The sequence below is a fragment of the Trichomycterus rosablanca genome, chromosome 3 (genome assembly GCF_030014385.1).
Source record: "Trichomycterus rosablanca isolate fTriRos1 chromosome 3, fTriRos1.hap1, whole genome shotgun sequence".
NCBI lineage: Eukaryota > Metazoa > Chordata > Actinopteri > Siluriformes > Trichomycteridae > Trichomycterus > Trichomycterus rosablanca.
Genome location: NC_085990.1, coordinates 2,285,368 through 2,308,350, shown reverse-complemented (window position 1 = coordinate 2,308,350; position 22,983 = coordinate 2,285,368). Strand labels below are relative to the sequence as shown.

At 41.4% G+C, this 22,983-nt stretch overlaps 2 protein-coding genes across 4 annotated transcripts in view; both read left to right on the top strand.

Moving 5' to 3' along the window:
- The window catches only part of adam15 (ADAM metallopeptidase domain 15), a 47,779-nt gene extending 44,113 nt beyond the window's left edge, over positions 1–3,666 (top strand). For all 3 annotated transcript variants that reach the window (XM_062992418.1, XM_062992417.1, XM_062992416.1), the window contains 2 exons: positions 829–1,004; positions 3,209–3,666. In XM_062992418.1, the coding sequence (XP_062848488.1) occupies positions 829–1,004; positions 3,209–3,278 (246 nt within the window). In that variant the 3' untranslated portion in view covers positions 3,279–3,666. The remainder of the gene's footprint in view (positions 1–828; positions 1,005–3,208) is intronic.
- A 1,242-nt stretch (positions 3,667–4,908) lies between these two features.
- si:dkey-7j14.6 (uncharacterized protein LOC556585 homolog) lies at positions 4,909–20,505 on the top strand. The gene is made up of 7 exons (XM_062992414.1): positions 4,909–4,996; positions 6,621–6,796; positions 8,437–8,538; positions 9,563–9,619; positions 13,186–13,362; positions 13,728–13,847; positions 18,935–20,505. Exons 2-7 carry the CDS (start codon positions 6,623–6,625, stop codon positions 19,028–19,030), a joined length of 726 nt encoding a protein of 241 aa, XP_062848484.1. The 5' UTR covers positions 4,909–4,996; positions 6,621–6,622; the 3' UTR covers positions 19,031–20,505.
- Positions 20,506–22,983: the final 2,478 nt, after the last annotated feature.

Sequence of the window (22,983 nt, the reverse complement as noted above, 5' to 3'; positions counted from 1 at the left end):
ATCTAAGCTTTCCTGCTAGCCGGACGGGCACTTATATGGGCAACAATTGGCTCATCTGAGGAATTAAGGCAATCACGACCCCTGCTGGATGATCGATGGTGCCTACACAATGAGACGGGGAATAATAGAGATCAGTGCGTGATTCTCTGTGCACAATACGGATCTCCGTATGAACTCTACTGGTGCAGGTGAATAGAAGCGGTCAGTCCTGCACACGTGTCGGCTGGGGCGTGTGTTAGTCACGACCCTCCTCAGTCAGGAGTATAGATCAGCAGCAGCAGAGGTGAAATATGATTGGGTAATTGGATACGACTAAATTGGGAGGAAAATGCATTAAAAAATCTTAATCCAAGAATATCTCAGACAGCGTATGAAAATTGAAAATTTTCATGAAAATTTAAATTTAGCAATGAAAATTGCTAAAAGAGGAATTAAATGACTCCAGACTGGCTGATTTGTATTAACCTGGTAGGTCCACCCAACTTCTCAACAAGGTCATAAAACATAACGGCCCTTAACCTTCAGTTGCTTGAATTGTACTTGTTTACTTAGTTTTTTTAAATGTGCTCTGATTGGTTGGTGATTAAGGTGCCTGATGTTATGCTGTGCATTTATAAACCATTAAAGACTTTTTACGGCTGTTACAGAACACACATGGACTGCTGTGTGACCGCTTCCCCAAACATTCTATCCAAAATAGTTGATGAGGTAGAAATAAGAAGCCCGGTGTGAACAAACCCGAACACGATACCCAAAAATCCATGACATAAGATAGAATGAGTCCATCAAACAGAGTCTCTGATTCTCACTGAGTTTTTCTTCTTTCAGAGTCAGAAGACCGTCCCTCCCAGACCTCCAGTACCCAGGAAGCCTTTGCCTGCAGACCCCTCTGGTTACCCTGCCCCTCTGCCTCTGGTGCCCATGTCTGTGCCAACAGTCCACCACACAGCGGTCGCCCCATCTGCCAGCTACAATCCTTCTGCTGCTGTTGCTAATCCTGCAAGGTATCCGGACAGAGCGGTTATTATAATGTTTTATCTCTCCTGCCCTCAGACATGGAGCTCATACGGCAGATTATTTACACGCTCTACTTGGCGATTACACAGATTACGCCAGCACGCCAGCTAACGTGCTGACGAGCCCAAATTTACAAATAAACAACACTTGTATACAGTGGGGCCAAAAAGTATTTAGTCAGCCACTGATTGTGCAAGTTCTCCTACTTAGAAAGATGAGAGAGGTCTGTAATTTTCATCATAGCTACACTTCAACTATGAGAGACAAAATGAGAAAAAAAAATCCAGGAAATCACATTGTAGGATTTTTAAAGAATTTATTTGTAAATTATGGTGGAAAATAAGTATTTGGTCAATAACAAACAAGCAAGATTTCTGGCTCTCACAGACCTGCAACTTCTTCTTTAAGAAGCTCTTCTGCCCTCCACTCGTTACCTGTATTAATGGCACCTGTTTGACCTCGTTATCTGTATAAAAGACACCTGTCCACAGCCTCAAACAGTCAGACTCCAAACTCAACCATGGCCAAGACCAAAGAGCTGTCGAAGGACACCAGGAAGAAAATTGTAGACCTGCACCAGGCTGGGAAGAGTGAATCTACAATAGGCAAGCAGGTTGGTGTGAATAAATCAACTGTGGGAGCAATTGTAAGAAAATGGAAGACATACAAGACCATTGATAATCTCCCTCGATCTGGGGCCCCACGCAAGATCTCATCCCGTGGGGTCAAAATGATCATGAGAACAGTGAGCAAAAATCCCAGAACTACACGGAGGGACCTGATGAATGACCTGCAGAGAGCTGGGACCAAAGTAACAAAGGCTACCATCAGTAACACACTACGCCGAGAGGGACTCAAATCCTGCAGTGCCAGGCGTGTCCCCCTGCTTAAGCCAGTACATGTCCAGGCCCGTCTTAAGTTTGCCAGAGAGCATATGGATGATCCAGAAGAGGATTGGGAGAATATCATGTGGTCAGATGAAACCAAAATGGAACTTTTTGGTAAAAACTCAACTCGTCGTGTTTGGAGGAAGAAGAATGCTGAGTTACACCATACCTACTGTGAAGCATGGGGGTGGAAACATCATGCTTTGGGGCTGTTTTTCTGCAAAGGGGACAGGACGACTGAGCCGTGTTAAGGGAAGAATGAACGGGGCCATGTATCGTGAGATTTTAAGCCAAAACCTCCTTCCATCAGTGAGAGCATTGAAGATGGAACGTGGCTGGGTCTTCCAGCATGACAATGATCCCAAACACACCGCTCGGGCAACGAAGGAGTGGCTCCGTAAAAAGCATTTCAAGGTCCTGGAGTGGCCTAGCCAGTCTCCAGACCTCAACCCCATAGAAAATTTGTGGAGGGAGTTGAAAGTCCGTGTTGCCCAGCGACAGCCCCAAAACATCACTGCTCTAGAGGAGATCTGCATGGAGGAATGGGCCAAAATACCAGCTACAGTGTGTGCAAACCTGGTGAAGACTTACAGGAAACGTTTGACCTCTGTCATTGCCAACAAAGGTTATGTTACAAAGTATTGAGTTGAACTTTTGTGATTTCCTGGATTTTTTTTTCTCATTTTGTCTCTCATAGTTGAAGTGTACCTATGATGAAAATTACAGACCTCTCTCATCTTTCTAAGTAGGACAACTTGCACAATCAGTGGCTGACTAAATACTTTTTGGCCCCACTGTAATTACACCTTTATACACATTAAACATCAATGAGAATTTATTTACATTTGAAAAGAATGTTGGTTGCTTCGCATTATATTCGTCCACCACGTTTGTCATTGTTGTGAGAGAAGTCATGCCGCACTGAATGCTGGGACTAATCTTCAACGCTGAGGAGGCGTCGGACGCTCCCTCGTTATTCAGTCAGATCATCACTCAGAATTAAGGCGCCTCAGCAAGAGCATTTTAATGTATCTGAGAATTTAGACACGCCCTCTTCTCGGGAGATAGATCACATGTCTCACCTGGCCGGAGCTGCTTTGACAGCATATCAGCTGGGTGGTCGTAATGTTTTGGCTTATCATTGTACATATATTAAGTGTCCCATCCAAACTTTGCATGCTAAAGCTTATGTGAAGTTAATTCCTAATTTTACAGACAGTAAAAGCTGAATCGTGGATCTTGAAGTGTGTATAAATAATAAATAAAGCTGGACGGCGGTTTAACGTTTCTTCTGTTTTCTCTAGACGTCCGCTGATGCCCCCTGTCAGACCAGTACAACATCCCAGAAGGTTCCACACACCTCCTGCGGTGTGAGCGTGGACGACGCGCCGCGGCTGAGACGCTGCTCGATGCCTACACACTTCTAATTGCACTGATAATGAAAGACGTGCTAATGGACGTCCTAGAGCTGAACCGGAAACGTCCTCTGCGACTCTTTGTACCTTTCATGACGTGACAGCACAGCGGACAGAATGAAGCAGCCGTCCTGTTACGACCAGGATTAAATAGGGGTGGAATTTATTGCACTATTTAGCCTCTGACATAAATATTCTGTTAAATGTTCTTCTGTCTTCAGTGCTAAACGTTCCTGCAGATAAAAGCTGCTGTTCTGGACTTTCTGACTTTTGTAAATAATGAATGTGAGATGATGAGATGAATTTTGCAATACAGTATTTTTATGTGATTAAACATTGAACCTGTTTGTAAAGGTGCTTGGTTGTTTATTTTGAGTCAAATTAGTCACAAAGTGCTAAGATTAGACGATGTCCATGTAAAACACATGTAAAACATGATGATTTATTTTACAAGGGTTCGAATCTCCCAGTCAAAGCCTGGATTTAAACCAGTCAGTTCATAGATGATCGCTATCCGATCTGATGAAGAATGAGAGCGTCTGCCATGAAAAGTAGGACAAACTGCCCAAATCCAGATGTGCAAAGCTTGTAGTGAAGCATCCAAGAAGACTAGCAGCTTTAATGTCTGTCAAAGCAAAACATGGTTGAGAATTTCTCCTGACACTCTGTGAATTCAGAAATTATTCAGACTCCTTGAATTTTTGCACACTTAATTGTTTGGATTTGAATTTGAATTGATATAATCAATCATCTGCAAACTGGCATCCTCAGGTCTCACAATTGTCTGACAAGGTTCAAGTCCAGGCTCTGACTGGGTCACCTAAGGACATTCATTGTTGTTTTGGCTCTATGCTTTAGGTCATTTGTGTGAGCTCTGGAGGAGGTTTTCTTTAAGAATGTTCCTGAATTTTACTGCATTTTTACCAGTCTGCTTTGCCCTAATGTTAAGAAGAACTGCCCCAGCATGATGCTGTGATTGCTGTGTTTCACCTCTGGGATGATATCAGCCAGGTGATGTACAGTGCCTGGTTTTTTGGACAGGATTAGTGCTTGCTGTTCTGCCCAAAGAGTCCAAATATATAGTATATAGTCCAAATATATAGGAGAATATAGGATAGTCCAAATATGTAGTATATAGTCCAAATATATAGGAGAATATAGGATAGTCCAAATATGTAGTATATAGTCCAAATAGTATAGTCCAAATATATAGAAGAATATAGGATAGTCCAAATATATAGTATATAGTCCAAATATATAGTACAGTATATAGTCCAAATATATAGGAGAATATAGGATAGTCCAAATATATAGTATATAGTCCAAATATATAGAAGAATATAGGATAGTCCAAATATATAGTATATAGTCTATCACTACATTATTATATCAGGGTAAACAGGGTATTTTTGAAGCTCCAGTTAACCTGGCTGCATGTCATTGGACTATGATAAGAAACCAGAGCACCCAGAGGAAACGCACACAGGGAGAACATGCAAACTTCACACAGAAATCCTGGGAATCAAACCTAGGACCTTCTTGCTGTCAGTCGACAACTGTTCCTTTAAACGAAAAACACCAATCTGGCAACCCGGAACCTGTATAGGCAATAAAACCGAAAGTTAAATCAGCACTTCGTTTGAGGAAATAAAGGGTTTAGAATCATCTGGTGTTTTGGTAAGTTATAAATCTTTAAGTTTTGCTGTTTTGCTTTATATAATGAGTTATTTTGCAGTATATTTTATTTAATTGTGGTTTAGATGTCTGATGCGTTATTATAAGATACAATGTAAACACGCGTCAGCTCGGTTCTTCTGTGTGAAGGAAATCTGAACTATTAAAGTCTTTCTGGTGGGTTTATAATAATGAAAACTGTCAGTTTGAGAGCAGAAATCAGGAAAAAACTTCTTCCTTTTAACCAGTCTGAGTATTTAGACAGATCTAATACATGGTCCAGTATAAAACCCTAAATGTCTGGTTGTAGTTTCAGGCCTAATAATTATTTTCCACTTCCGTCCCTCCTGCCTGGAGTTTTATTTACAGTTCATGATAAAGAAATTAAGATTTAAAGGCAATTATTTACTAAAACTAAACTAAAATCAGAAATATTAACACTTGTAATCAGAAGTGAGGACTGAACCCAGGTCTCCTGGAGCCGTGTTGTTGTGCGTAAACCCCGCACCAGGTTCATTATTTACACTCAGTGTTTATAGGTGGTGAAATCACTTCCAATCTGACCAAAATAAAACTGTGTGTGAAGTTAAATTCACAAGTTAAGGTCAATTTATGCCAAAAATAGTTATTAATCTTTGTCATGGTGGGTCTGACTTCACCTGGAAACAGTAGAAACTCAGTAAACATCCTGCCATGAAATCAATCCAAACACCTGAACCTCTCCAAACACCAGGGCCTTTACAAACACCTGAACCTTTATGCCTATCCAAACACCAGGGCCTTTACAAACACCTGAACCTTTATGCCCTTCCAAACTCAATGGCTTTTCCAAACACCAGGGCCTTTACAAACATCTGAGCCCTTTCAAACACCTCAACCCTTTTCCAAACATTTGAGCCCTTACAAACACAAGTCTTTTTTAAACACCAGAGCCTTTCTAAATATCTGAGCCTTTCCAAACACCTGAGCCATAATGCCCTTCCAAACACCTGAGCCTTTATGCCCTTCCAAACACAATGGCTTTTCCAAACACATGAGCCTTTACAAACACCTGAGCCTTTATGCCCCTCCAGCTACTTGAGCCCTTATGCCCTTCCAAACATCTGAGCTTTTCCAAACACCTGAGCTTTTATCCCCTTCGAAACATTGGAGCATTTCCAAACATCTCAACCCTTCCGCCTTTCTAAACACATGAGCCCTTTCAAACATCTGGGCTATTTCAAACACCTCAACCCTTCTGCCTTTCTGAAGATTTGAGCCCTTCCAAACATTTGAACTATTCCTAACACCAGAGCCTTTCTAAATTTCCATACACCTGCTTTAATGGCTTAATTTTGTCACTTAAAAAAACAAATATCAGACTTCTCCATGGTCATTTGTAACAGGAAGAACCTCTCCCAACCCCTCCCAACAAAAACACATAAGCTCCTGTGAATATTATCTATTGCCCTTCCTACTAGGGTTGCCAGATTTCAGCTCCTGAGTCTTTATTTCTTATTATTTCCTTATTTATTTTATGTTGAGTTAAACATTTGCTTTTACTTTTATACACTTAAGTATACAGTGAGCATGAATATTTATGAATATTTATCCCGTATACGTACTGCATTATTTTTATATTCTGAAGATATGGCTGCCTCAGTGAGCGCTGATGCCCATGGTGTTCGGGTGGTGACCCACATCATCCCTCTGGAGAGGTCCGAGCCTGACCAGTATCCCAGTAAGACCAAAGAGGTCAAAGATGAGCCTGAGGTGCCCTACATGACCAGGATGTTTCTGAAGGGAGAGCCGGTAGCACTTGGGGTAAGTAGTACAATTCTGTTCACACAGATCTAGCATCACACAGTAAGTGTCCCTTATGATTAGGTTGCTCTGTTGTACAGAAAGATCACTAATAGGTTGTGCTTCATGCAATAAAAAATAATGATCTAAACAATATTTACCAAAATGTACAAACCCCCGTTCCAAAAAAGTTGGGACATTGTATAAAATGCAATAAAACAGGTCACCTAACAAGTGAGGGAATCATGACCCTCCCCCCAAGCAATCATGGGTCTTGAGTTTTAATCAAGACTGCCAATTTTTAACCATCTACCGTCCATAATATTGTGAAAGTATTCAGGGAATCTGGAGAACTCTCAGTCCATGCAGGGCAAGGCCAGAATCCACTGTTCAATGTGTAAGACCTTCAGTCCTTCAGATGACAATCCATTACAACAAACTCTCAAACTACCTTAGTAAATATAGCCATATGGGATCGGGAGTACTTCAGAAAACAGGTGTCATTTAACACAGCCCACCACTGCATCAAGAGATTTAGTAGGTCAGTAAAAGCATGGGAAATCTTTTAAAAGTTTGAGAGAATTAACACATGATGGATTATTGTTCCGACTGTTCCGACAATAGTGTTATAAAAAAAGTGTTAAGGTAAAAACGCACGCTGGAACCAGAGCTGGGATCTCGAGTACATCGTATCGAATCTCAGCTCTGCCTGCCGGCTAAGGCTGAGCGGCCACACGAACAACGATTGGCCTGTTGTTTAGATATGGGCGGGACTAAGCCGGATGGGGTCTCTCTCTCTCATTACGACCTCTGCTGGCTGATTGATGGCGCCTGCACAGAGATGAGAAAAGAGTGCTGTCAGAGTGTGTCTCTCCATACACAATGCTGAGCTGCACTGCACTCGTCAAAGTGCAGGTGATAAGATGCATACGGCTGCTGCCCACGTGTCGGAGGGGGCGTGGGTAAGCTTCGTTCCCCTCAATCAGAGCGGGGATCGGCATTGGTGGAGAGGAAGCATGACGCCATCGGGTAAAAATTGGACGCCCTAAAAAGGGAGAAAATGCCTTTTATAGCCGCTCAGGTGGCACAGCGGTAAAACACGCTATCACACCAGAGCCGACATTTCAAACTCATCAGTTCAAAACTCAGCTCCGCCATCCGGCCAGGCTGGGAGGCTACATGAACAATGACTGGCTGTTGTTCATACAGGGTGGGAGCCGGACAGGGACCTTATAACTAATTATAATCGAAATAAATGCGACCTCTGCTGGCTGGTTGATGGCGTCGGCACAGAGTCGAGGGATAATGCTGATCAGGGTGTGGCTCTCCGCACACAAAGCTGATCCGCATATGAACTCACCTCGTGCAGGTGAAAAGATGCAGTCGGCTACTGCACATGTGTCGGAGGGGGCGTGTGTCAGTTCGCTCTCCTCAATCGGGGCGGTTGTAGCATAGACAGTTGTGTGGGGGTGGCATTATTTTGTCATAACCGAAACCAAGCCAGAGATTTGCGTTTAAATTAGAGCTTGATAATGATCATTGTGGTCACTTACCGGTTGTAATCCAGCACTTGAAGACCACACCTGTTACATCAAAGCAACCAAAGCTCAGCTTCATTATATTATAGCCTGATATTGTGCTTTTATTTTGGACATTATCAGACTGTGCAGATTTTTGTCGGGATCGTGATGATGGTACTGGGAGCAATCACCCTGCTCACCAAAACCCTGGATGGAGAAGTGCCGCTGGGTCTCGGACTGGCGGTGAGCGTTTATAATACGTCACATTATACTAAAAATCTTTATTTTCTTGCTGCTTAATCAAAAACTGTTTTCATTTAGCAACATTAAACACGATGTTTCTTCTTCTTCCTTGTGTTCTTTGGCCTGCTCCTGTTAGGGCTTGTGGCTAATAGCTAGGGATGTAACGATACACTCTACCCACGATTCGATGCGATTCACGATACTGGGTTCACGATACGATTTTTTTCCCAACTTTTTTAAAACAAAATGAAATTAAAGACAAATTAAGACAACGTTTCCTTTTATTATTTCTCTATATAAAATAAAATGCTGTATTTGTGCTTATCTTTTATTTATCTAAATAATATATGTCCTTTTATTTCTGAGGTAGGTACAAACTATGCCAAACGATGCTGCACATTTCTCTTTTTGTGTAAAAAAACCAAAAATGAAATAAATCCCACATTAAATAAATAAATGAATAATACAAGTAAAGAAAGTATCCTCACATAAATAAATTTAACTGGAAATTCCGAACCTGGCAACCCTGTAGTGACGTCAACCAGGCGAGGTGTATAGCGCCGGCGCCCTCTGCCGTTTAAAGTGAATATCGATTTGAATCGTTACACATGTGAATCGCTATTTAACTGTCTTGTGGTGCATCGTTACATCCCTACCAATAGCATAAACCTCCTCATCCTCAGCACCATCTCCCTATAGAACTCTCATCCCTCTTCTGCACATGCTCAGACCAGTTCAGTCTTCCTCACTTTGTCTCCAAAACATCCAACCTGCTCCGTCTTTCTAATAAACTCCTTCCTGATCCTGTCCATCTTCACCTCAACCACCTCCATCATATCCAAGCCTTGTAACATAACCGTTCTCACTACTGTCATGTAGACTCGCCTTTTCACTCTGGCAGATACTCTTCTATCACAAATCGCTCCTGCCAGTCCACGCCACCCGCTCCATGTTTCTGATACGCTTACATATAATATAATAATCACAAGGTCAGTTATTAAATCGGTTCTGTATTTTTACACAGTTTGCCTTCTGTGGATCTGTAACCCTGGGTGCACACAAAGGAACCTGTCCTCCACTGGTAAGTCATCTGTACGACTCTGTACACAATCATAAAGATTCACCATAGTGCTTCATAAAGTCAAATATGAGACGAATCAGCATTAGTGTGGAATAAGCGTCATCTGTCATGTATCTGTGTTTATCTGGATTTTCCTCCCTGTTTCACTTTTAAACTTGTGTTACAGCTCCAGCTTCTGAGAAATGGTGAGAATCAGAATCAGCTTCTCCCAGAGTCTAAAACGCTTCTGGTTGAAAATAAAGCTTAACGTGGTTTAATGTAGTAAAAGAAGGAGACAGGAGCACTAAACTCCTCTTCATTATTACTGCTCATAAGTTCCTCCACTAATCACATTCCTCACTCGCTGTTTTAGTACACGTGTGTCAAACTCAAGGCCCGCGGGCCAAATCCGTCCCGCCACGTCATTTTATGTGGCCCACGAGAGCTTAAAAGACTGTATGATTGTTGTGATGGTTCGAGTCGTTACAGAGACGTACTTATAATTTAGTAGGGCACCTGCGTCATGTCACTTTTACGCGTTAGCAACAAAAGAACGTGGGGTAACGTAAGTAGCGTAAACAATAATAAATAGACGTAAATTCTATCACGATCCAATACAGAATCATCGTCTGTAGGTAGTTGACGTTTATATTCTCAGTTGCTGTAAATGTTTAGCGAGTACATTACAGCGTTTCATATACGAATTTACCGTCTTTCCGTAATTAAATACGGTTGTTACCGTTACTATAGCAATTAGTATTTTAACACAAAATGCTAACTTGTTAGCGCTATTTTACGTTTGGTTAAATTACATATTGTACTAGATGTAACACTAAACTACAGCTGTGTGCCTGTGCGTGTACTGTATTACGTTTTATTGTTTGTATTTTGTATTTTTTACTCCTATTACATTCTGATGCACACAGTGTATCACACAGCTGGGAAGCAAATAAAACCGACGTAACTGTATTTTGGAGGGAGCTGTCTGTCTGTCTGTCTGTCTGTCTGTCTGTCTGTCTGTCTGTCTGTCTAGCTGAGAAAGGGGGGAAAAACTCTTAGCGAGGGCAGAACAATTGTCTTAAAACACTCCTACATAAACTGCATCTCCCACAATGCATGCCGATTTTGTGACCTGCAAAGTGACCGACCGCATCCCGCCGCTAGATGATGCTGAGAAATATTTGCATATACCGTATTTTCCGCACCATAAAGCGCACCGGATTATAAGGCGCAGTCTCAATTACGGGGTCTATTTCTGTACTTAACCCATACATAAGGCGCACCGTATTATAAGGCGCATGCTAAAACATACGGTCTACAAAAAAAAGGTAACGGAAGCAAAACAGTGAGTTTAGTTGAACTTTATTCTACTATTTAACAATACACTCACATTATTTTTTAATCAATCTTCTCCCACAAATCCATCAAAGTCCTCATCTTCTGTGTCTGAATTGAACAGCTGGGCAATTTCGCCATCAAACATGCCGGGTTCCCTCTCATCATTGTCGGAGTCAGTCTCGTTGCCAGGTGGCTGTTCAGCAATGATGCCGGCTTTCGCGAAAGCTCGGACAACAGTTAAAGCAGATACCTTAGCCCAGGCATCCACAATCCATTCACATATGGTGGCGTAACTCGCCCGGCGCTGCCTCCCAGTCTTACTAAAGGTGTGTTCGCCGTCTGTCATCCATCGCTCCCACACCGCTCGCAACTTCACTTTGAACGCCCTGTTTACACCAATGTCCAGCGGTTGGAGTTCTTTTGTTAATCCTCCCGGAATGATGGCAAGCTCCGAATTCATTTGCTTCACTTGGATTTTCACAGTAGCGGTGAGATGGGCGCACATGGAGTCGCAGATCAACAGGGACGGTGATGCGTGGAAAAAACCATCCGGTCTCTTTACATACACCTCTCTCAGCCACTCTCTCATTTTCTCCTCGTCCATCCAGCCCTTTTGATTGGCCTTAACGATGACTCCGGCTGGAAACTTTTCTTTTGGCAGCGTCTTCCTCTTAAAAATGACCATAGGTGGTAGTTTCTGTCCATTACCATGGCAACCAAGAACAACAGTGAAAGCCGACTTCTCATGCCCCGTGGTGCGTATCGATACCGTGCTGGTCCCCTTTTTCTCCACAGTATGGTTCACGGGGATGTCAAAAGTGAGGGGGACCTCGTCCATGTTGGTGATGTGGTTGGGCTGGATCTTTTTGTCGGTAATCTTGTTACTGCAGTAGGTGCGGAAGATGGCCAGCTTTTCTTTGTAATCCGCTGGCAGTTGCTGCGCCACGGTAGTCCTTGCGCGGATGGAGAGATGATGCCTTTTCATAAAACGAAAGCACCAAGACGGACCTCCTTGAAAGTGTTCGATCTTCATGTCTTGTGCTATCGTTGTTGCCTTCAGTCGAATGGTGACTGTAGAGACGCTTCTCCTGGCTGTTCTTTGTTCAATAATCCATTGTTCAAGTTGGTCTTCTAACTGTGGCCACCTCGCTTTGTTCCCGCGGTCTTCTTAACTTGGCACAGTTCATTTTCTTGCTTCCTCCACTTCCGAACCATAGATTCATTGATGTTGAATTCTTTCGCAGCTGCTCTATTCCCATTTACAACCACGTAACTGATAGCCTGTAGTTTGAATTGTGCCTCGTAAGCATGTCTCTTCACTGGCGCCATTTTCAGACAAACAAATGTTGTTTTGCAGCATACCTTTTGTATACCTACCGGAGGCGTGGCGGAGGTAAGCGTACGTACTGTACGTATTACGTAATGTTCTCTGATTGGTTTATCGCTGCCAGCGTACGTAGTGTACATATTACGTCCCTGTGTCGGCGGGAAATGGTCCGATAGTCAATCAAGCGGAGCGCTTACCAAAGTCGCACAACAACATTTTTACAGATTTTGGAACTCAGTGCACACATAAGGCGCACCGGATAATAAGGCGCACGGCAGATTTTTGAGAAAATTTAAGGCTCTTAGGTGCGCCTTATAGTGCGGAAAATACGGTAATCCCAAAATTTACAAGAAGAGAAAATTTTAATAAAAGATGTGAAAGTGGAAACAAGTTTGTGCTTCAAGAAGAGAAAACATTATGTCTCTTGTGTTATGAGGCGTGTCTGTGGTAAAGGAGGACAATATAAATGTAGATATACGTTATAAATATACAGGATAAATTTGTCATTTTTACACCAAACACAGAATTTTGCCTCCAAGAAAAACAGCAAACTGTCCAAGGCTTAAAAGGCGACTGCAATCACAGCAGGATACGTTACAATCGGCCCTTCGAGGGCCACCATAATGTGGATGTGGCCCTCGATGAAAATGAGTTTGACACCCCTGTTTTAGTACAATAAGTCACGTTAAGCGCTGTACATACGGCCTGAGTCACTTTTACCACATCGTATCAAACAGTTCGTCTCATTGGAGGAGCTTTGAAAAGGTCAGCAAACTGGGGCAAAGTTCAATTAGCTTATCAAGATGTGATCCAATCCGCTTCTGATGTGAATGCGCCGTTATTCCAGAGCTCTATCACAGCAGGGTTTGGTTTGAATCTCTTAAGTGCTGCACTGTTGACTGAGATAATCTTCTCTGTTCAGATTAAAGGCACGATGGCACTGAACATCATCGTCATCCTGCTGGGCCTGTCGGGCGTCGGCTACTTCTCCTACGTGTTTACTGTCAGACCTGACCTGGGTGAATGTGCTAAGGATTTAAATGATTATCGAAGCTACTACTATTACTCTGACTGCAGCAGTATTTCATGGCGACTCCAGGTGAGCAACTGATGACACGGCAAACTAGTACGAGGGTTCTTCAAAAAGTTTCAGCACTTTCTACTTTCAACTCTATTTATTAAGAATTTCATAAACAAACCAGGCCACTGATACAGTGCTGCTTTCACATCATCATATCATATCTTCATATAATCATCACATGAAAATCTTCTTCCCCTTAAAGCTTCTTTCAGCGTCCAAAAAGGTAGAAATCAGATGGAGCTAAACCCGGACTATAAGCGTCGCTCAGTCTCGCCGTCTATAACCACAATATAAAAGTGCGGAAACTTTTCCAAGATCCCTCGTTATACATTTTATTTAACACATCTCAGTCTAACGTGTTTTTATTGTTTTGTCTTCTGTAGAATTTAATCATTGGGCTGAAGGTTGTTCTCTTGGTTTTGTCCGTGCTGGAGGTTTGCGTGTGCACCACTCTCGTCGTCTTCTCCTGCAAGGCAAACTGTCGGGCCTCTGTGCCCAAACCGGTAAGACTACCAACAGATCAGCAGTATCTTAATACATAAATAATACACTTTATTGTTAATTCAGTTTGAAAGATTTGGTGGGTGCTGTGCATTAACTTAGTTTGTGAGTTAAGATAAATGAAATTTCACATTAAATCCACAATTGAGCATCATTTTACGTACAATATCAACAAAGCACCTCAGAAGCAGCGTCAACACATTAATTTGACATGGATTGAAAAACACTACAATAGGAAAACGCACAAAAAAGGCGAGTCACTTTATAGTAGGGCTGAAACGATTCCTCGAGTAATTCGATTACTAAAAATTATCGATTCAAATTGTTCACATCGAGGAATCGTTTATTCAATACACCGATACATAGCTCACGGTGTTCCGCACAAACTTTCACTTTTACAACGCGTTCACGCTGCGTTGTTGCAGGTGACGTGAGTAAGCCGAGGGCTGCATCCCAAATCTCACACTTAAACTGTACTTAACAGGACTTAATCCGGGTACTTTTCACCTATTTGTACACGCTCGCCGCTCCTGTGTACTGTTCAGTATGAAAGTAGCAATTTGAAACTCTCTTGAGAGAGAGAGAGTGAATCTAGCGGGACGAGCAGAGAGGAATAGAGAAAACAACTGAAAGTTTGAGATCATTTTAAACAGGAAAAAACGCAAACTCAGAACACGTGAGCTGTAGCTGAAACTTTTTGTTCTGAAAGTTGTACAAATTAGAGGCAATATTGATGTATTATTGTTATATATATATATATACAGGGGTTGGACAATGAAACTGAAACACCTGTCATTTTAGTGTGGGAGGTTTCATGGCTAAATTGGACCAGTCTGGTGGCCAATCTTCATTAATTGCACATTGCACCAGTAAGAGCAGAGTGTGAAGGTTCAATTAGCAGGGTAAGAGCACAGTTTTGCTCAAAATATTGCAATGCACACAACATTATGGGTGACATACCAGAGTTCAAAAGAGGACAAATTGTTGGTGCACGTCTTGCTGGCGCATCTGTGACCAAGACAGCAAGTCTTTGTGATGTATCAAGAGCCACGGTATCCAGGGTAATGTCAGCATACCACCAAGAAGGACAAACCACATCCAACAGGATTAACTGTGGACGCAAGAGGAAGCTGTCTGAAAGGGATGTTCGGGTGCTAACCCGGATTGTATCCAAAAAACATAAAACCACAGCTGCCCAAATCACGGCAGAATTAAATGTGCACCTCAACTCTCCTGTTTCCACCAGAACTGTCCGTCGGGAGCTCCACGGGGTCGATATACACGGCCGGGCTGCTATAGCCAAACCTTTGGTCACTCTTGCCAATGCCAAACGTCGGTTTCAATGGTGCAAGGAGCGCAAATCTTGGGCTGTGGACAATGTGAAACATGTATTGTTCTCTGATGAGTCCACCTTTACTGTTTTCCCCACATCCGGGAGAGTTACGGTGTGGAGAAGCCCCAAAGAAGCGTACCACCCAGACTGTTGCATGCCCAGAGTGAAGCATGGGGGTGGATCAGTGATGGTTTGGGCTGCCATATCATGGCATTCCCTTGGCCCAATACTTGTGCTAGATGGGCGCGTCACTGCCAAGGACTACCGAACCATTCTGGAGGACCATGTGCATCCAATGGCGGTGCCGTGTATCAGGATGACAATGCACCAATACACACAGCAAGACTGGTGAAAGATTGGTTTGATGAACATGAAAGTGAAGTTGAACATCTCCCATGGCCTGCACAGTCACCAGATCTAAATATTATTGAGCCACTTTGGGGTGTTTTGGAGAAGCGAGTCAGGAAACGTTTTCCTCCACCAGCATCACGTAGTGACCTGGCCACTATCCTGCAAGAAGAATGGCTTAAAATCCCTCTGACCACTGTGCAGGACTTGTATATGTCATTTCCAAGACGAATTGACGCTGTATTGGCCGCAAAAGGAGGCCCTACACCATACTAATAAATTATTGTGGTCTAAAACCAGGTGTTTCAGTTATTTTGTCCAACCCCTGTATATATACAGTGTATCACAAAAGTGAGTACACCCCTCACATTTCTGCAAATATTTCATTATATCTTTTCATGGGACAACACTATAGACTTGAAACTTGGATATAACTTAGAGTAGTCAGTGTACAACTTGTATAGCAGTGTAGATTTACTGTCTTCTGAAAATAACTCAACACACAGCCATTAATGTCTAAATAGCTGCAACATAAGTGAGTACACCCCACAGTGAACATGTCCAAATTGTGCCCAAATGTGTCGTTGTCCCTCCCTGGTGTCATGTGTCAAGGTCCCAGGTGTAAATGGGGAGCAGGGCTGTTAAATTTGGTGTTTTGGGTACAATTCTCTCATACTGGCCACTGGATATTCAACATGGCACCTCATGGCAAAGAACTCTCTGAGGATGTGAGAAATAGAATTGTTGCTCTCCACAAAGATGGCCTGGGCTATAAGAAGATTGCTAACACCCTGAAACTGAGCTACAGCATGGTGGCCAAGGTCATACAGCGGTTTTCCAGGACAGGTTCCACTCGGAACAGGCTTCGCCAGGGTCCACCAAAGAAGTCGAGTCCACGTGTTCGGCGTCATATCCAGAGGTTGGCTTTAAAAAATAGACACATGAGTGCTGCCAGCATTGCTGCAGAGGTTGAAGACGTGGGAGGTCAGCCTGTCAGTGCTCAGACCATACGCCGCACACTGCATCAACTCGGTCTGCATGGTCGTCATCCCAGAAGGAAGCTGACGCACAAGAAAGCCCGCAAACAGTTTGCTGAAGACAAGCAGTCCAAGAACATGGATTACTGGAATGCCCTGTGGTCTGACGAGACCAAGATAAACTTGTTTGGCTCAGATGGTGTCCAGCATGTGTGGCGGCGCCCTGGTGAGAAGTACCAAGACAACTGTATCTTGCCTACAGTCAAGCATGGTGGTGGTAGCATCATGGTCTTGGGCTGCATGAGTGTTGCTGGCACTGGGGAGCTGCAGTTCATTGAGGGAAACATGAATTCCAACATGTACTGTGACATTCTGAAACAGAGCATGATCCCCTCCCTTCGAAAACTGGGCCTCATGGCAGTTTTCCAACAGGATAACGACCCCAAACACAACCTCCAAGATGACAACTGCCTTGCTGAGGAAGCTGAAGGTAAAGGTGATGGACTGAACCCAATTGAGCACCTGTGGCGCATCCTCAAGTGGAAGGTGGAGGAGTTCAAGGTGTCTAACATCCACCATCTCCGTGATGTCATCATGGAGGAGTGGAAGAGGATTCCAGTAGCAACCTGTGCAGCTCTGGTGAATTCCATGCCCAGGAGGGTTAAGGCAGTGCTGGATAATAATGGTGCTCACACAAAATATTGACACTTTGGGCACAATTTGGACATGTTCACTGTGGGGTGTACTCACTTATGTTGCAGCTATTTAGACATTAATGGCTGTGTGTTGAGTTATTTTCAGAAGACAGTAAATCTACACTGCTATACAAGCTGTACACTGACTACTCTAAATTATATCCAAGTTTTAGTTCTATAGTGTTGTCCCATGAAAAGATATAATAAAATATTTGCAGAAATGTGAGCGGTGCACTCACTTTTGTGATACACTGATATACTATACAGTATATATATATATATATATATATATATATATATATATATATATATATATATATATATATATATATATATAGGGCTGTCAAACGATTAAAAATTTTAATCGCGATTAATCTCAGAATTTCATATAGTTAATCGCGATTAATCGCATTAAGAAAAATCTGTGTAAATGTTATAGAAAACAAGGATTTTTAAGTGAAATGTTACAATTAAAATGGTGTTTTACATTTTATGCTAAATGTACTAATGTTAAAAACTGCTGGGACAAGAGAAAACTGTAAGGGAGTTTTATTCACTCACATACTAGGCAGTAATACTATCCAATGGTTTGATGGACGTTTCTACACGAAGTGAGTGTGTTTTGACCCTTTGGGGCTTCCATAGTTCATGAACTAACGTGCTTGACTCAGCTGTCCGGTATTCTTTACCGTAACAGAATAAGTTTATTAAAGTGTTCTGCTCCCGACAACTTGTGAATATAGCGTGTATTTATTTCTTTATTATGCAAGTGCAGATGCTACGACGCTCTTTTACATTTTGTTAACAAACCGCAAATGAAAAACGGTGACATGTCCGACATTAAAACGTTTGTTCTACCAGTCAAGTCTCAACATGAACTAGAATTTGCGTTAATGGCACTATTTATCTTAATCGCGTTAAATTGAGATTGCGTTAATGCGTTATTATCGCGTTAACTTCGACAGCCCTAATATATATATAAAATGGTTTCTCTTTAAACTGTCCTGTATGCAAATAATAAAAATATATAGTTTGTTTCAAGAGACATGTCGTATTTAATCTTATATGTATTTATTTTTGCTCTTTATTAAAGCAAAAGTATTTTTTATCCGATTACTCGATTAATTTCTGGAATAATCGATAGAATACTCGATTCCAAAAATGATCGATAGTTGCAGCACTACTTTATAGCCTGTCTGTGACTGAAATGCTTTATATTTTGCAACAGTTCTCAGTTTGTGGTTGTACTAACTGTTGTACTGTTGTTGATTTAAATAAACCTAAATTTGGAACTAGAGAGGGAGTGTGAGGGCAGCTTAGCAGTGATAAAATATGTGGGGGTGAATACTTTGTGTGAGATAGGTGATTGTGTGTGTGCAAACATGTATTTGGTGGGGAATGTGAACACTTGCTCAGATGTGTGATTGTGTGTGTGTGTGTATGTTTGTATATGGGGTGAATACTTTCTTTGAGATAGGTGATTATGTGTGTGTAAGCATGTATTTGGTGGGAAACAGGAACACTTGCTCAGATGTGTGATTGTGTGTGTGCAAGCATGTATTTATATCGGGGTGGAAACATAAATGCATCAAACCAATCGAGTTCCATGTTTATGTAAGTGGGGACAAGTTGATACCTGCCGGATCCTAACATTACACAAAACTAATGAGTGGAATGTATTTACTTATAATCCTTACACTATATGAAGATGACGGGTGTGGGCGTGGTCGTTACAGGTGGTGGTGATGGTGCAGGGCGCTGAGCAGGCGGACTCCGGCAGTCGTGAAGCTCTGCTGAACGCTGAAGTTTGTCCTCCAGCCCTGGAAGTCTGAGTAAACACATGAAATAAAAGCACTTCTTGATTTTTTCTTTTCTGTTAGAGTAAAACTTTCACTGATGTGATTATTAATATAAAACTCTCACTGTAATAAACTCAGCTGATTATCTGCACTTTTCTGGAATTAAACCTTTGTACAATAATGATACAGTAGGTTCGCTTTATTTGCCGGTATATGGCTCTAAGGATGCTGCTATTGAGGGACAAAAACGTGAATGATCAGGATGCAAAGAGTTCAGTCCTTTTTTTTAGGGAGTTCTGAACATTTACATTACTATTAAACACATTAATACGGCACTGCTCACTAATATACTGCGATTTAAAGGTATGCATACTATTAAAAAGCTGTTATTTAGGCTGTTTTCGACCTCAGAAATAAGTAAACATTTTATAAATGGTCAGATTAGTGCATTGAACACTAATGGAAGAGTTGGTTGGGTTTTAAAGCATAGACGTCTCTCTTTGCCTTAGTTTTCCACAAAAAATGTCTGTACAGTACACATAATGTATATTTTTTGGTCTTGTTGGGTTAAAGTCCACAAATAAAGCGAACCTGCTGTACATCGGATTACTGGTTGTCACTTTTCTCACTGTGTCTCACGTCTTTATTAATGACTTAATTATTAATCATATCAACATTTTAAATTAGATTAGAAGTAGGTTTATTAATCAGTCAGTATCTGTTATTCATAAATCAGTCTATTACTGTGTATCACATTCTATATAATCTATACATTCTATTACAGACTTATATTTGAATTATATTAAATATTCATTTCAAACGTTTTTTAAGAGACCCGCATTTGTCCATGATTTTTACTGCACCCCAGACAACACAAACAACACGTCAAAGCAAAACCAAAACGAAATATACTTAATTAATATAAATGATGCCAATCTGGTCCTACTGTGGCTTATAAGATGTAACGTAAAGCTGCCACAAGGGGGCGTTCATGTACAAGCTCATGTTAAAATTCCTTTATCATTTAATTATTATTATTATTTGCAGCTCATTTTTTGGCTCATAACCTGAAAAAACCTGCACTAGGCCACTTCTTCTAAGATTTGGGGTGCTATCCATCAACCGGGCATCTGCTTGGTCCAAAACAGCCTAGCTATTGGGAGGCACACTTCCCAAGCTCGAAACTAAATACCGGCGTATAACTGTCCCCTATATAATGGAGCAGCCGACAGAAAAAATATTAGTGCATTTATGCAGTATGATTAGTTAAGTATTAGTCCAGATTCATGTTTACTTATTTACCATTTATTATTATTGGTTATAAGAGATTAATAACTGCAAAATATGACAATTCCTTTATTATTTTGACACCAGTCTGTACAATGAAAATGAGGTTAAAACCCTGCTGGGGAAATAAAAGGGTGATTTTTATTTTTCTATGTTCTTGTTTTATAAGTAATGATATAAAGCTTTGTGTATGTTAGAATAAAATCAGCATCTTGAGTTAATGACAGTTTGTTGACTATTATTCATTTATTATTCTTTTTTTTCCCCCTTAAAGCATTAAATGTTTTGTCAGATGATGATTTTTTTGGATTATAACTTACATGTGTCGTCCAAACATCAGTTTTTTACACCTATCCAACATCTTGTGTGTACAAAAGAAACATTTCTATGTGACAACCGTTTAGAACAGGATTGTCTATCAACCCACATTTTGTCCTTGATTTTTTACACGACTCGGGCAGCACAAACAAAAATACATCTTACTCTCTCTGCTCTGCGCTGTGCAATCTGGTCCCACTGTGGTTTACAAGATGTAACATAAAGCCTCCACAAGAGGGTGTCATGTACAAGTTCACTGTGTGTTCATGTGCCTGTTAAATGTATTTATTTATTATTATTTTTCTCTGCAACGTATTTTTTTAGCTCACGATTCACCTAAAAGTCACGACCCATTGAGATAAGTGATTATGTGTGTGCAAGCATGTATTTTGTGGGGAATGTGAACAATCCTGATTTACATTATGACTAAAATCACCACAATGACATTTACACTAACTAGCAGCATGACACATTTATTCTAGTAGCTTTAATTAACCCGACTGCATGTCTTTGTACTCCGGGAGGAAACATGCAAACTCCACACAGAAATGACCCGGAACGCTCCAGCTGGGAATAGAACCCAGGACCTTCTTGCTGTGAGGCGACAGTGCTACCCACCTAGCCACCCTGCCGCCCCTTTGTCAGTGTGAAGTCTATTTATGTGATATTTACATTAAACAAAGCTGGCAGTAATCGAATATAACATAACATTATATTGATGTAATGAATAGATTTTACAGGTACAGTTAGAATTGAATAGTTTTAGCCTTTAATGAATAAAACGATAATTCTAAAACTGTATTTTGTGCCATAATTGTGCCACTTTTTACTTTTTTTTTATTTAGTAGAACTTCATGTTTGTATAGTTTAACATGATCAGTTTGGTATTTATTAAAGCTGCCCTACTGATCAGCCATAACATTAAAACCACCTCCTTTCTTCTACACTCACTGTCCATTTTATCAGCTCCACTTACCATATAGTAATGGTAATTTGAGAGCACAATCTGGTTGCTGGTTTTTTTTTTTTTATCCCCTCATCCTAATGTGTTATTAAGTTAATTTCCTTCGGGATCAATAAAGTATCTATCTATCTATCTATAGAAGCACAATTACTGACTGTAGTCCATCTGTTTCTCTACATGCTTTGTTAGCCCCCATTCATGCTGTTCTTCAATGGTCAGGACCCCCACAGGACCCCCACAGAGCAGGTATTATTTAGGTGGTGGATCATTCTCAGCACTGCAGTGACACTGACATGGTGGTGGTGTGTTAGTGTGTGTTGTGCTGGTATGAGTGGATCAGACACAGCAGCGCTGCTGGAGGTTTTAAATACCGTGTCCACTCACTGTCCACTCTATTAGACACTCCTACCTAGTTGGTCCACCTTGTAGATGTACAGTCAGAGACGATCGCTCATCTATTGCTGCTGTTTGAGTCGGTCATCTTTTAAATAATACCTGCTCTGTGGGGGTCCTGACAAAGCATGTAGAGAAACAGACGGACTACAGTCAGTAATTGTAGAACTACAAAGTGCTTCTATATGGTAAGTGGAGCTGATAAAATGGACAGTGAGTGTAGAAACAAGGAGGTGGTTTTAATGTTATGGCTGATCAGTGTATGGACAAGTATTGAGACACCCCTTCTAATCATTAAATTATGAGTTTCAGCCACAACAATTACTAACAGGTGAAATATATCAATTATATGAAAGAAATGATGCGCTTTCAACTTTGCAGCAACAGTTTAGGGAAGGCCCTTCACTGTTCCAGCATGACTGTGCCCCTGTGCACAGAGCACGAAACTGGCCGCAGTCCCATGGAACAGCTCTGGAATGAACCGGAACATCAACTGATCAGTCAGTGCCCAGCCCCAGCCAAACAAATGCTGCCATCTTTTGACTGAATGGGGCACAAATTCCCACACACATACTTCAAAGTCCTGTAAGAAGCCTTCTTAGATGAGCGAATGTTCTAGAAAATATCACAAAAGAGGTCTGTTTTAATTATGTTTGTTTTTGAAATTGGACGTCCAGCAAGATCATGGTCAGATATGTGTTGTTTGGGCTTTTTAATCGAACAAAATATGAACTGTAAGCACATTCAGTGTAAACAAAAGTAACCTCACTGTTATTAATTGATTAAATAAATTGGTTTCACTAAGTTAGACCTGATTGATCAACTTGATCAGCCAGAATTTATTTACTGTGTGATAAATCTGAGATCACTGAGTAAACATGATTGATGTTCACATCTCAAACACTAGTGGTGTAAGAAAACACCTTTCCACAGTGGGTCTGCATCCAGAAAACATCACACACACACACACACACACACACCACGGTGGAGCCCTCCAGTGTAAATAGTTCGCAGCAGTGGATGC

Excerpts from the sequence above, each read along its gene's own strand:
- si:dkey-7j14.6 (XM_062992414.1), top strand. The coding sequence starts at position 6,623 with ATGGCTGCCTCAGTGAGCGCTGATGCCCATGGTGTTCGGGTGGTGACC. Across the intron at positions 8,539-9,562 it reads CGCTGGGTCTCGGACTGGCG|TTTGCCTTCTGTGGATCTGT; the intron begins GTGAGCGTTTAT and ends ATTTTTACACAG. Across the intron at positions 9,620-13,185 it reads AAGGAACCTGTCCTCCACTG|ATTAAAGGCACGATGGCACT; the intron begins GTAAGTCATCTG and ends TTCTCTGTTCAG.